We start from the raw sequence: 11,748 nt of genomic DNA, 5'->3' as shown, positions 1-11,748 counted from the left end.
AGGAGTCTTTCCAAGAAATGGCCATATCACAGTCTGCCGATATGGACAGCCCCATCAAGAGGATCCTCCTGGATGATGTATTTGGGAGAGAGTGGTAAGCAGCCTGAAACTCTTGAAACCTATAGCAGTAGCCATTGCACGGATTAAGGGAGACAATGCCATCCTGTCTGATGTTCAGACTCTGCTTGCAGATGTAAGAGAAGAAATCCATACTGCCCTGCCCACTTCGCTGTTGCTCCAAGCAGAGGAAACTGCAGTTCTGAAATACATCAAAAAGCCTGAAGCCCATACACACCGCAGCGTACATGTTGGACCCCAAGTATGCTGGCAAGACCATCCTCTCTGGTGCATAGATCAACAAGGCCTATGGTGTCATCACTACCGTGTCTCGCCACCTTGGCCTGGATGAGGGCAAGGTTCTTGGCAGTCTGGCGAGGTACACTTTCAAGCAAGGGCTTTGGGATGGAGATGCAATATGGCAGTCGTGCCAACATATCTCATCAGCCACCTGGTGGAAGGGACTTTGTGGATCTGAGGCTCTTTCCCCTGTTGCCTCCATCATCCTCCAAATTCCACCAACATCAGCTGTCTCAGAGCGCATTTGGTCCTTGTTTGGGAACACACACACCAAAGCACGCAACAGGCTGACCAATACAAGGGTTGAAAAATTGGTGTCCATCCAGGCAAATTTGAGGCTTTTTGAGCCTGACAACGAGCCATCCTTAAGAAGGTTGGAAAGTGACAGTGAAGATGAGGCCTCAGAGTCTGATGTTCAAGAGGTGGACATTGAGGAGGTCCAGGGAGAAGACATGGAAGCCTGAGAGGAAGACAACCAAAGCTTTACAGATGCAATGGATCATTCAATATTCCCTTTTGTTGTTCAGTGAAATCATCCCATGTGAAGAGTCAACTCATTTAATTAAAGTTCATTTCCTAACTAAATTATACTTTTTTTCTATTGGAAGGATTTAATCATTTGCAATTACGTCTACTTATGATATGGTAAATATATTCAATGCAAAAAACTTCTACATTTAAATGGTATTAATATGCATTTGCATATATTCCCGTTAATTCCCATATATTCCCGTTAATTCCACGGAAAGTTTCCACCTCTGAATATTCCCCAAAATGTTCAACCCTAGGGACAACAGAAGAACCCATTTACGTTTTAGAATCTAGATAGCGTGTTTTTTTTTAAGAGTGTGGATGGTATATATAAATTGATAAACCCATCAATGACATCACACCATTCAATACTATGTGAAGACTCAATGGCACACTTGAAGTCAAGGAAGTCGATTTTAACGACCAAAATGGCATCTCATGGGGGATATTTTCAAGACATAAAATGCGCAGTTTGAGCTAGACCAGGAAGTGACGTGGCAGGCTGGCTCAGTGCTGCCCCTGTAACACATGACCATCTGACAGTTTATCATCATTATTAGGCACTGGCCATGCAGTTTTTCAATGTGCCTGTCTCTAAATAGACTTTGTTTTCAAGATTTGTAAAGATGTATGATGGCCAGAACCTATTTAAGCAATGAAGCACAACAGTTATTTTTGTAAAAGTGAAAGACATTTTGAAAAATGTAGGTTTTGTGCCTCAACATTTACTTCCTAGTTTGAGACCATGAATATAACATCCCATGAAGTGTAATGATGGGATATAGTGGAAATGAATTAGCCTGTTGTTGTTATCTCTGCCATCTGAGAGGTCTGCATTTGATAATTCTGTTAGACATGTAGGCCTACATGTTATCAACTGGCATTGACATGGTAAAAGTAGGGTTTATGTGATCCCATGAATATACCTGACAAATAAATAACATGTATAACACATTTTGTGATGTGCAGGAACAGGCAAATGTCCTGTCTTGACTTTTTAAAGAGGTGTTCGTTTTATGGTGAATGAGGGGATTGTGGAAGCATTAAAACAACAATTAATTTGATGACATACATGATACAGCCAATTCCGAAATGTCACAATCTACTGAAGATAATTACCGTGGGCCAGTAATCGAGCAGTCAACCAGAAGATGGACTCCTCTAATAATAATTTGACAGAAGCCATATTCTTGCATAAATAGCGTTGTTCGTAGTTTTTCCAGTAAACGAGCGAGTTAGCATCGCCCTCTGCTGGTTTCCCGAAGCTCGTGAAATTAACTCCTGTGATGCCAGAACACTCAAAAAGAAGCGCAGATACTCAGAAAGTCAGAGGCGCGCGGCTTTTGGAGAGTCAAGTCTTCACTCGGCAATGTCCCTCCTGCGTAGGCTACAGTAATTGTAGTTTCCTTATTCCTCCAGAGAAATGTCATTGAAAAAAGTTGTCTGACATCATTTTCGTTGCCAAATAATTTTCTTTGTATTTCGTTTCAAGTGTGGGAGCTGCGAACTGGATCATCAGAGCTCTTGATGCAGAGAGATGCCACAGTTCATTCGATATGTACAGTGTATATAAAGCCTACGACCTATGAAATAACTGCTCACAGACTGGGATTTAATTCCTTTACCAAGAGGATTTTGAGATTGTCATTTTTGTGTATTTTCGAATCTGGAATCTGGATTAAGGAGAGTGGAAATTGTGAAGGCGCGTTCCGTAGACTAAATTGTATTTTTTTTGCGCGAATATTTAAATTCTCCCAGTTGTAGTTACGACGGAACCAACTATTTGGAAAGGGAATTACAACACGTTTACAAAAGGAAGAAATTAAATCGGATCCTCACTTTGACAGCTTCTTGACCTTGAATCTAATTCGGCTACCAATTCTTCATGATGTGGATTTATTTCTACCTCGTTCTTTTTCTATTAGGTGAGACATTTATTTTCTGATGGTTCTTAAGTTTTAAATGCAGACAAAACAATTTATCCAATTCCACCGCATGCATGGGGATAGTTTTGTAATCGTTGTGAATATTATACATTCAGTAGGACTCTTTCATTTGAGATTGTTTCGCCTATAACCTACTTATTGTGAAATCAATCTTAAGTTTTACTATCGGATCATTAAATATATTACATTTAAATTGTTTCCTTAATTACCCATAGAGTGAACGTTTGAACTTATTAGGTGCAACATTTTACCTATACTCCCAACTTGTTGTTAGTGCAGATATGTATTGTCTTTTCGCATCTCGTCTGCCTATTTGATTAAGGTTGAGATAGTGAAATAACTCACATAAAGTTCATGCATAGCCTAAACATGATGATGATGATGTTGATGATGACGATCTGTCTTGTTGGTAGAAGATGCTTAATTAATCAGTTACTAATAGTGATTATATGCATAATTTAGTTGTACTGCGCACTCCCTGTACTTTAAACCAATTGCAAAGTCTATAGCGATATCTCCCTTAGCAGTTTGCAGGTTTACCTGAAGGTATCTCTCATGTCAGTCTTTCCATCTAAATAGGAGTCAGTGTTTGTATCTTTCCTTGTCTATGCCATTCAAGAGATAAGCCTCTGTCTTGCTCTCACTATGTTTGTTATTGATTTGTCTGCCATACACAACAACAATATGGAACACTTTAATATTCTGAAGGTAAGTGCATTGGGATCAATGACCATACGCAGGCAGCCCAATTCTGATATTTTGCCAAATTATTGGTCTTGACCAATCAGATCCGATATCTTGCCAATAAATGTGCAAAATATCAGAATTGGGCTGCCTGTGTAAACGCAGCCCATGAAGCATAACAGATAATAGACTGAAATATGTCATATAACTAATTGATGCATCAAATGCGTTTGTGCTAATCATAGCCTACATACAAATGAACATGTCAAACAACTATCATATATTTCGATCTGTTCCTGGGTCTGTTTGTCAAAGAAAATCTTGCACCTGTTTCATCCCAGTTGGCAAAACCGGTTGCAATGACGTCATGTTCGGGTTTTATACTGATTTCAAAATGAAATTTTTAATACATCTCTTTAGTGACCAGACAAAACACATGTAACTGATTCTCATCTGGTTATCTGACCAGATAACAACCAAAATATGAAGTCTGTACTCAGAATCTTTGATGCCGTTGTAATCTGGTAATCTGACCTTTCTACAGCCAGAAATGTAGTTCACAACCAGATAATGTGATTATTATGTCCCATGCCAAATTCTGCCTGCCGAGATTGCAGCATTGTAAGGAGTTTGAGTTTCCAATTGCACAGTAGCCTGCATTTATAATAGGTCTATCAGATTCTGCTCTTGAGAGAAGAGCAATATTATTAAATTCTCAAAACGGTTTAGGACCAATATATAGTTCCTAGTGGACAACATTTGGCATGGGATGTCATAATGATGTCATTTTCTGGTTGATTTTTTGTTTGTTTTTGGAGCTAATACATTACGACCAAAGATGTATTTTTCATGACAACATTGAGACATGAAATATAATATGCCATATCTGGTCAGAAAACCATATACAAATATTTCAACCCAAACATTGCATCAGAAAAAACATCAGAATGGCGTCATTGCAACCACTTTTGTCCGCTGGGTGATTACACGGTTATTTAATTGCATTTCCTTATACCGTATGTGTATGTATTCTCTGCATGTTTCATATTCGTAAACAAAATGTCCAGTGATCAGAAATCCCTTACACCAGTGTTTCCTAAACCTCAATTGGTACCCCACAGGTATTCCACTTATTTCATGTATTCCAGTACTAGCACTCTTGAGTCAATTTTGTCAGATGTGCTAGTTGTGGAATATATCAAACACATGGAACGCCTGGAGGTACTCAAGAAGAGGTTTAGCAAACACCTTATGAAATGTTCATACAGCACCAGCGACACAGTAAATCCATCAAATATTCCCATGCATGTGTAACTCCATATGTCAGACCAATGAAACAGCCTCCTGTTCCCTCCCTCAGACGGGGTTGTGTCCTCCTGGGGTGGTTCCTCATCGGCCCTGGTTGGGACGGGTGCCCATGGCTGGTTGGATTGCGTGAGGGCCAGTGACATATGCAACCAGAACCCCCAGTGCAGCTCCCGCTACCGGGTGATGCGTCAGTGCCTGGTGGGCAGAGAGAGGGACACCATGCTGGCCAACAGGGAGTGCCAGGCTGCCCTGGAGGTGCTGCTGGTCAGCCCGCTGTATGACTGTCGATGTAAAAGGGGCATGAAGAAAGAGCTGCAGTGTCTGCAGAGCTATTGGAGCATCCACATGGGCCTGACCGAAGGTGAGACTGAAATCAATGAATAAATTGTTTTTTGAAATGTTCTTGTACCATATACATAGATACTTGCATAATGAGATCTGCATGTATGTGCATAGATAAGAATTAGAAATGGAATTTGATTTGGTGAAATGGTGTTGCAGCAGTAAACTGAATCAAAACAGAATATATAGACGATAAACACATACAGATAGAATAACTCTGCTATTATGAATTGTGTATCTCATTGATTAAAAAAATATGTTTTGTTCGTGACCAAACACGTAATCAGCAAATTAGATCTAATTAGATACAGTGGCTACATGATCATCTAGGTCTCTTTAAAAACAATGCAGAGAATAAGGAAAGTCTCATGGATTGTATGCTGCACCTGCTACAGGATAGAGTGCATTCGGAAATTTTGTTATGTTGCAGCCTTATTCTAAAATTGATTAAATGAACTCTTTCCCCCGTCAATCTACGCACAATACCCCATAATGCAAAGCGAAAACAGGTTTTTATAAGTGTTTGCATTTCAGCCCTTTGCTATGAGACTCGAAATTGAGCTCAGGTGCATTCTGTTTCCATTGATCATCCTTGAACTGATTGGAGTCCACCTTTGGGAAATTCAATTGATTGGACATGATTTGGAAATGCCCACACCTGTCTATATAAGGTCCCACAATTGACAGTGCATGTCAGAGCAAAAACCAAGCCATGTGGTCGAAGGAATTGTCCGTAGAGCTCCGAGACAGGATTATGTCGAGTCACAGATCTGGGGAAGAGTACCAAAACATTTCTGCAGCATTGAAGGTCCCCAAGAATACAGTGGCCTCCATGATTCTTAAATAGAAGAAGTTTGGAACCACCAAACTTCCTAGACTCTTCCTAGAGCTGGCCGCCCGGTCAAACTGAGCAATCGGGGGAGAAGAGCCTTGGTCAGGGATGTGACCAAGAACCCGATGGTCACTCTGACAGAGCTCCAGAGTTCCTCTGTGGAGATGGGAGAACCTTCCAGAAGGACAACCATCTCTGCAGCACTCCACCAATCAGGCCTTTATGGTAGAGTGGCCAGATGGAAGCCACTCCTCAGTAAAAGGCAAATGACAGCCCGCTTTGAGTTAGCCATAAAGGCACCTAAACAAGATTCTCTGGTCTGATGAAGCCAAGATTGAACTCTTTGGCCTGAATGCCAAGCATCACATCTGTAAGAATTTGGCACCATCTCTATGTTGAAGCATGGTGGTGGCAGCATCATGCTGTGGGGATGTTTTTCAGTGGCAGGGACTGGGAAACTAGTCAGGATTGAGGGAAAGATGAACGGAGCAAAGTACAGAGAGATCCATGATGAAAAAGTGCTCCAGAGCGCTCAGGACATCAGACTGGGGCGAAGGTTCACCTTCCAACAGGACAATGACCCTAAGCACACACCCAAGACAAAGCAGGAGTGGCTTTGGGACAAGTCTCTGAATGTCCTTGAGTTGCCCAGCTAGAGTCCGGACTTGAACCCGATCTAACATCTCTGGAGAAACCTGACAATAGCTCTGCAGCGACGCTCCTCATCCAGCCTGACAGAGCTTGAGAGGATCTGCAGAGAAGAATGGGAGAAACTCCCCAAATACAGGTGTGCCAAGCTTGTAGCGTCATACCCAAGAAGACTCAAAGCTTTAATCACGGCCAAAGGTGCTACAACAAAGTACTGAGTAAAGGGTCTGAATACTTATGTAAATGTCATATTTCCGTTTTTAGTTTTTAATACATTTCCAAACATTCTAAAAAATAGTTTTTGCTTTGTCATTATGGGGTGTTGTGTGTAGATTGATGAGCAGAAAAAAATATTTAATCAATTTTAGAATAATGCTGTAACATAACAAAATGTGTAAAAAGTCAAGGGGACTGAATACTTTCCAAATGCACTGTATATTGATACCCCTGATGAAAAATATATGCTTTCCATTCTCTGTGAAATAATGGAGCAATAATGCAATTACAGCAGCAAGACCTGTTAGGGGTGCGCTATTGGTTTTCACCTAAAGTGTTCCATATTATCATATTATTAGGTTATAAACCCACCGTTCAATGGCCTGGAGCCAGCCACTTGCACAATCCAGGAGGTAATATTTCACTTAGACCTTAGTCCTTCAAAAGCCTACTTCACATTGTCATAAGCGTGGCATGATGAATGTTTCAAGACATCACTGCAGCTGATGTCAAATCAAATCATAAGCTCTAATGTAGTCAAAAGCTTTGACACACCATATGCTATTCAACTGTGGCTAAGTCACTTTTACCAGGAGCTAACTTCCTATGGCACCAGTCAAGATATGTCAGTCTCTATGCCTATGCTCTAGGTTAGAGGGTTCAAGTGAAATGTTAGGACACTAAAGCAGGCCTATCTGAACAGAGTTACAATTGGGCTTACAGTAGGCTACATACAGTAAGCTGTTTTGACAAATACAGACCTCCCCTGTGTCTTTCACTGAGGATACTTGACCGAACAATGCAAGTGTCCCATTTTGGTACTGTCCAGGGAGATAAAACAGGCTTTAATGGAGGACAGGGCTCTTACAGTGCAGCTTTAATCTAATCATGATCCATTGTGCAGTCAACCAGGCTTTTGTTAACTGGAAACAATCAGTATATAACATTGTTCTCTATCGAAACAAACACGAGGGCCGATTCCCCACAGACCCTCAAAAACGCTGCAAGCCACTTAAAAAATGGTTGTGGACAAAACCCAGAAAAAGTTAGGATATTGTAGGAAGAGCACCAGCTTGAAAGGTTTTCTCAGCAGATACGGGAATGTCTACGGGCTATGTAGATAATTCCTAAGAGCCAGCCTGTGTTGCTGTTGACTAAAATAGTAAGTCATTTCGGGAATTTTGGGGCATATTTATTAAAGGTTTGTGTGTGCTAAATTGCAGCAAAAATGTTGCATTCTCTGCATTTTGCATAAAGAATTGTAGATAGTGTAAATGAGTTGTAGGTAGCGTCTGCTAAATTACATTTTAGTCATTTAGCAGAATCTGTTATCCAGAGCGACTTACAGGAGCAATTAGGGTTAAGTGCCTTGCTCAAGGGCACACCGGCAGATTTTTCGCCTAGTCGGCTCGGGGATTCAAACCAGCTACCTTTCGGTTATTAGCTCAACAATCTTAACCGCTAGGCTACCTGCCTAGACACTAAGAGGGGCGAATGTTAAAACATTAACAAAGATAAAATGAGCAAAGGCACGCCATCTGCAAGTTTCCTATAAATTGATTGTCCTTTTATAATATTTGTTTTCTATTCTTTTGATTCGTGGATTTTCAATATTTATATTCATGAGATGCTCTGAGCATAATGCAGGGGTAAGGACTTACACTCCTAGTGCAATGATAACCACAAATCTCACACATTAGCGGCCTTTACATTTCGGTTTACTGAATTTGCCCTTATTTGTGTGATAAAGAAGGCTACTTTGCTGTATTCCAAGATTAGTGACTGCTTAGACTTTGTTACACTCCGCATGTGGTAGTATGGGCAGCAAACTGGAGGGCGTTGCTGCTGTGAAAAGGACCAGCATTCATTGGGCTACTTGCGCTCCGTCTTTGGCGCTCGTTAATATTGTACATGTGAACTGTTAATTGAGGTTTTAAAAGAAATGCCAGCTGAATGCAATGTGTCAGTGACAGATAATGGTTGGCCTTTTGAATGGGTCCTTCTCACTGCCGGACAACAGGGGTTTGGAGTCTGAATCTATAAAAGGCGTAATTACTATGTGGGAAGCATACTCTTTAATAGCATAAAGGTAGCTGCATTTCTCTTTCGATTAAGCCTCATGGAGAGAGCACAAGGGTTTGAGGCAGTTCCGGCCAGTCAGTTAAGAAGTCCCATTCTTCACATATCACCGTTTTGTTCTTTCAAATGAAAGTGAATTGAGCAGATAGCTAAGAAGGCCTTTATGTGGGCGGTTTCCTTGCAGTTTAATTAGTAGAATATATTTCTACAGCAGGAAGCATGCGTGAGTCTGTCTCAGGCCATTGTGAGATCTTACATGAAATAACGAAGTAAGCACTTAAAAATAATGATTTTCCCGCTAGTATTCTAAAGGTCAGGAGCAGGATCTGTCAGTATTCCATGCTAATATCACTACACAGCTAATTTAGAGAGGGGAAATAGAAACCCTATGCCAGCTTGAGTATGTTATTCCTAGGACCCAAGCAGAGTCAAGGGAGAAACACATAAGGTCACAGAGGTACACAGTATTCCTCAGTGAAACCATCATTACCATGAGCAATGGTAGCAGTCACCAGCCATTACCTTAGCCATCCACTGTCATAAGGAGCACATTTCTCCAGTGAGGCAATGGGAGTTTGCTTCTGCATGCTGAATGTGTCCTCTGTTTTTACTCATCTCGCCACGCTCGCTAGGTGGGTGCTTCATCATCAGAGGAAGAGACCTGTCAATATTTTTCTGGAACAAATCAATAGAGATTTTCAGGCCCCCCAAAACCTGTGAAAAAGGATCAATGAAATATGATGACAGGGATGGCATTCTATGTCCTTGCAAATCCCTCTAATGATTCCTTTACTGTAACTGAGGATCCGTCGAGCAGATTTCAATATGACTGAAATGACACCCAGAGTGGCTGCTATAGTTGGGAAATTCGCCCCTCTTACCCTGGCAGGAAGAGACAGACTATTTTGCCTTCTGAATACGTGCAAGTGGGGATTTGGATTTGTCCCGCCATAAAGGTTTATAGATGATTGAATGCGGATCATTGGAATCATGCGAATGGACTAGCTATCAGAGCCGTTGCCATTTTCTTCTACACAGATGGTTTTCAACCATTGAGAAATATGTAATCAATATTCTTCATTTATGCAAATAGACCAGGTCAGCTTTAAACAAATAAGGTGAATGACAGCTATTAAAATGTACTTTGCTTCAAGCTATAAGCTGTTTGCCAAGACTGGAAAAATCCATAGGACACTTCCATCACCTCAGGAATGTACTCCTATTGATAATAAATATGTGATGGATTTTAGATTCTCTACAGCTTAAACTGTTAGGCAGTCATCCACTGAATCAACTTAACCCAATGAGTCCCACCGTAACGCCAGCATGTTTTGGCCTGCTGGCGTTATTTAAAAAAATGGGGTGTTTAAGCTACAGATTTCTGGGTTGTACCATCGGTGGTTATGTTATCCTGATGGGGCCTGGGGTCAGGTATTTTTACAACAACGTCTGTGGAGTCCGAATGGTTCACGCTGCAAACTATTAAAAGCTATCTATAAAAAGCTGAAACTCTCACGAACACGTACACATTTTGCTCTATGACGCCCACAAGCTACACAAGAACTGTTAGAAGGTAAGAGGTTCTTCTACATAGAAGATCATCGAAAATCTCAGGACATAGTGTCTATAATACTGTAATAAGCTCACATATTTCCTGTCACAAACTCCACGCAGTTGTCGCTGACTAGTTGGATATTCATTTCTCACAGAGCAAAGAATTTCTGAACTTACAGCATTCATATAAATTCATTTTTATCAGATATTTGCTTTGGCAGAACTCATTTTTTAGGTCAAATTGTTTTGTTTTCTACTTGTGGCCCTGGTTGTCCTGAAAATAAAATGGTCAAACACTTTGTTGTGAGGCTAAATATAAGGGCTGGACATGGAGATAAATGAAAGTCAGATAAATGAAAAGCCGATCTTTGCTGGGATCTTGGGACTGATTGGGTTAAGAGCAATATCCTCCTACAAGGGACTCATGATTGTCTGTTTCACTCTGGCCATGCGCAACACTGTCAGAGCAAATGAAGTCAAACTGAGTCTTAATTACCACGATAAGTTGTTGCCCTCTGGCAAACCATCACACACTAAACAGCTGGGAATAATGTTTTGTATTACCTGAGGAATACATTATTGGTTGGGTGACTGTCAAATAGCACAGTTGTTAAAGAACAGAGTGCCATGGCCCCCTGCTGTGAATGTGAATCTGTCAAACCCCAAGCGAGAGAACGATGCTGTACTTGTGCAGTTCTAATTTTGCATGGCGTGTGATAACATGAGAAAACACTTTCAAAATCCATTCACTACCTTCATTCATGCTATCATTTTATGTTTGACAATGTTATTAATGAATTATTACTTCTTTGACTTACAATCAAATTAATTGTTATTTTACACTGAGAATACCAAGCATTAGGCATTAGGGACACCATCCTAATATTGAGTTGCATCCCCCCTCAGAACAGACTCAATTTGTCAGGGCATGGACACGGGGATGCTGGCCCATGTTGACTCTAATGCTTCACACAGTTGTGTCAAGTTGTCAATCCAATATGGCGTAGCAGTGTAGACGTGTTTCTTTAGTCCTCTCGTGTACGTTCGTATTTTTTCGTATTTCTTGTATATATTAAAAAAAAAAAATTCTATCTCTTTTCGATTTTTAATTCGATTATACCTTCCGGTAACCTACCTCACCCAATGTGATACGGAATCGCTATTATTTTTTAACTTTGGAACACTTTCAAGAACCCCCAGTAGCTAACCAGCTAATCAGCTACAAGCTAATTTAGCCATTTTTTGCCGCTG

General features: G+C 40.7%; 1 protein-coding gene across 1 annotated transcript in view; it reads left to right on the top strand.

Annotated features, from left to right (window-relative positions):
• The first annotated feature begins 2,205 nt into the window (after positions 1 to 2,205).
• Positions 2,206 to 11,748, top strand: part of LOC139545641 (GDNF family receptor alpha-2-like) — a 78,896-nt gene continuing 69,353 nt past the window's right edge. The window contains exons 1-2 of the mRNA XM_071353622.1: positions 2,206 to 2,813; positions 4,879 to 5,187. Coding sequence (XP_071209723.1) covers positions 2,774 to 2,813; positions 4,879 to 5,187 — 349 coding nt within the window. The 5' untranslated portion in view covers positions 2,206 to 2,773. The remainder of the gene's footprint in view (positions 2,814 to 4,878; positions 5,188 to 11,748) is intronic.

This window comes from Salvelinus alpinus, chromosome 19, assembly GCF_045679555.1.
Source record: "Salvelinus alpinus chromosome 19, SLU_Salpinus.1, whole genome shotgun sequence".
Taxonomy (NCBI): Eukaryota; Metazoa; Chordata; class Actinopteri; order Salmoniformes; family Salmonidae; genus Salvelinus; species Salvelinus alpinus.
This window is presented reverse-complemented; position numbering and strand designations above follow the sequence as displayed.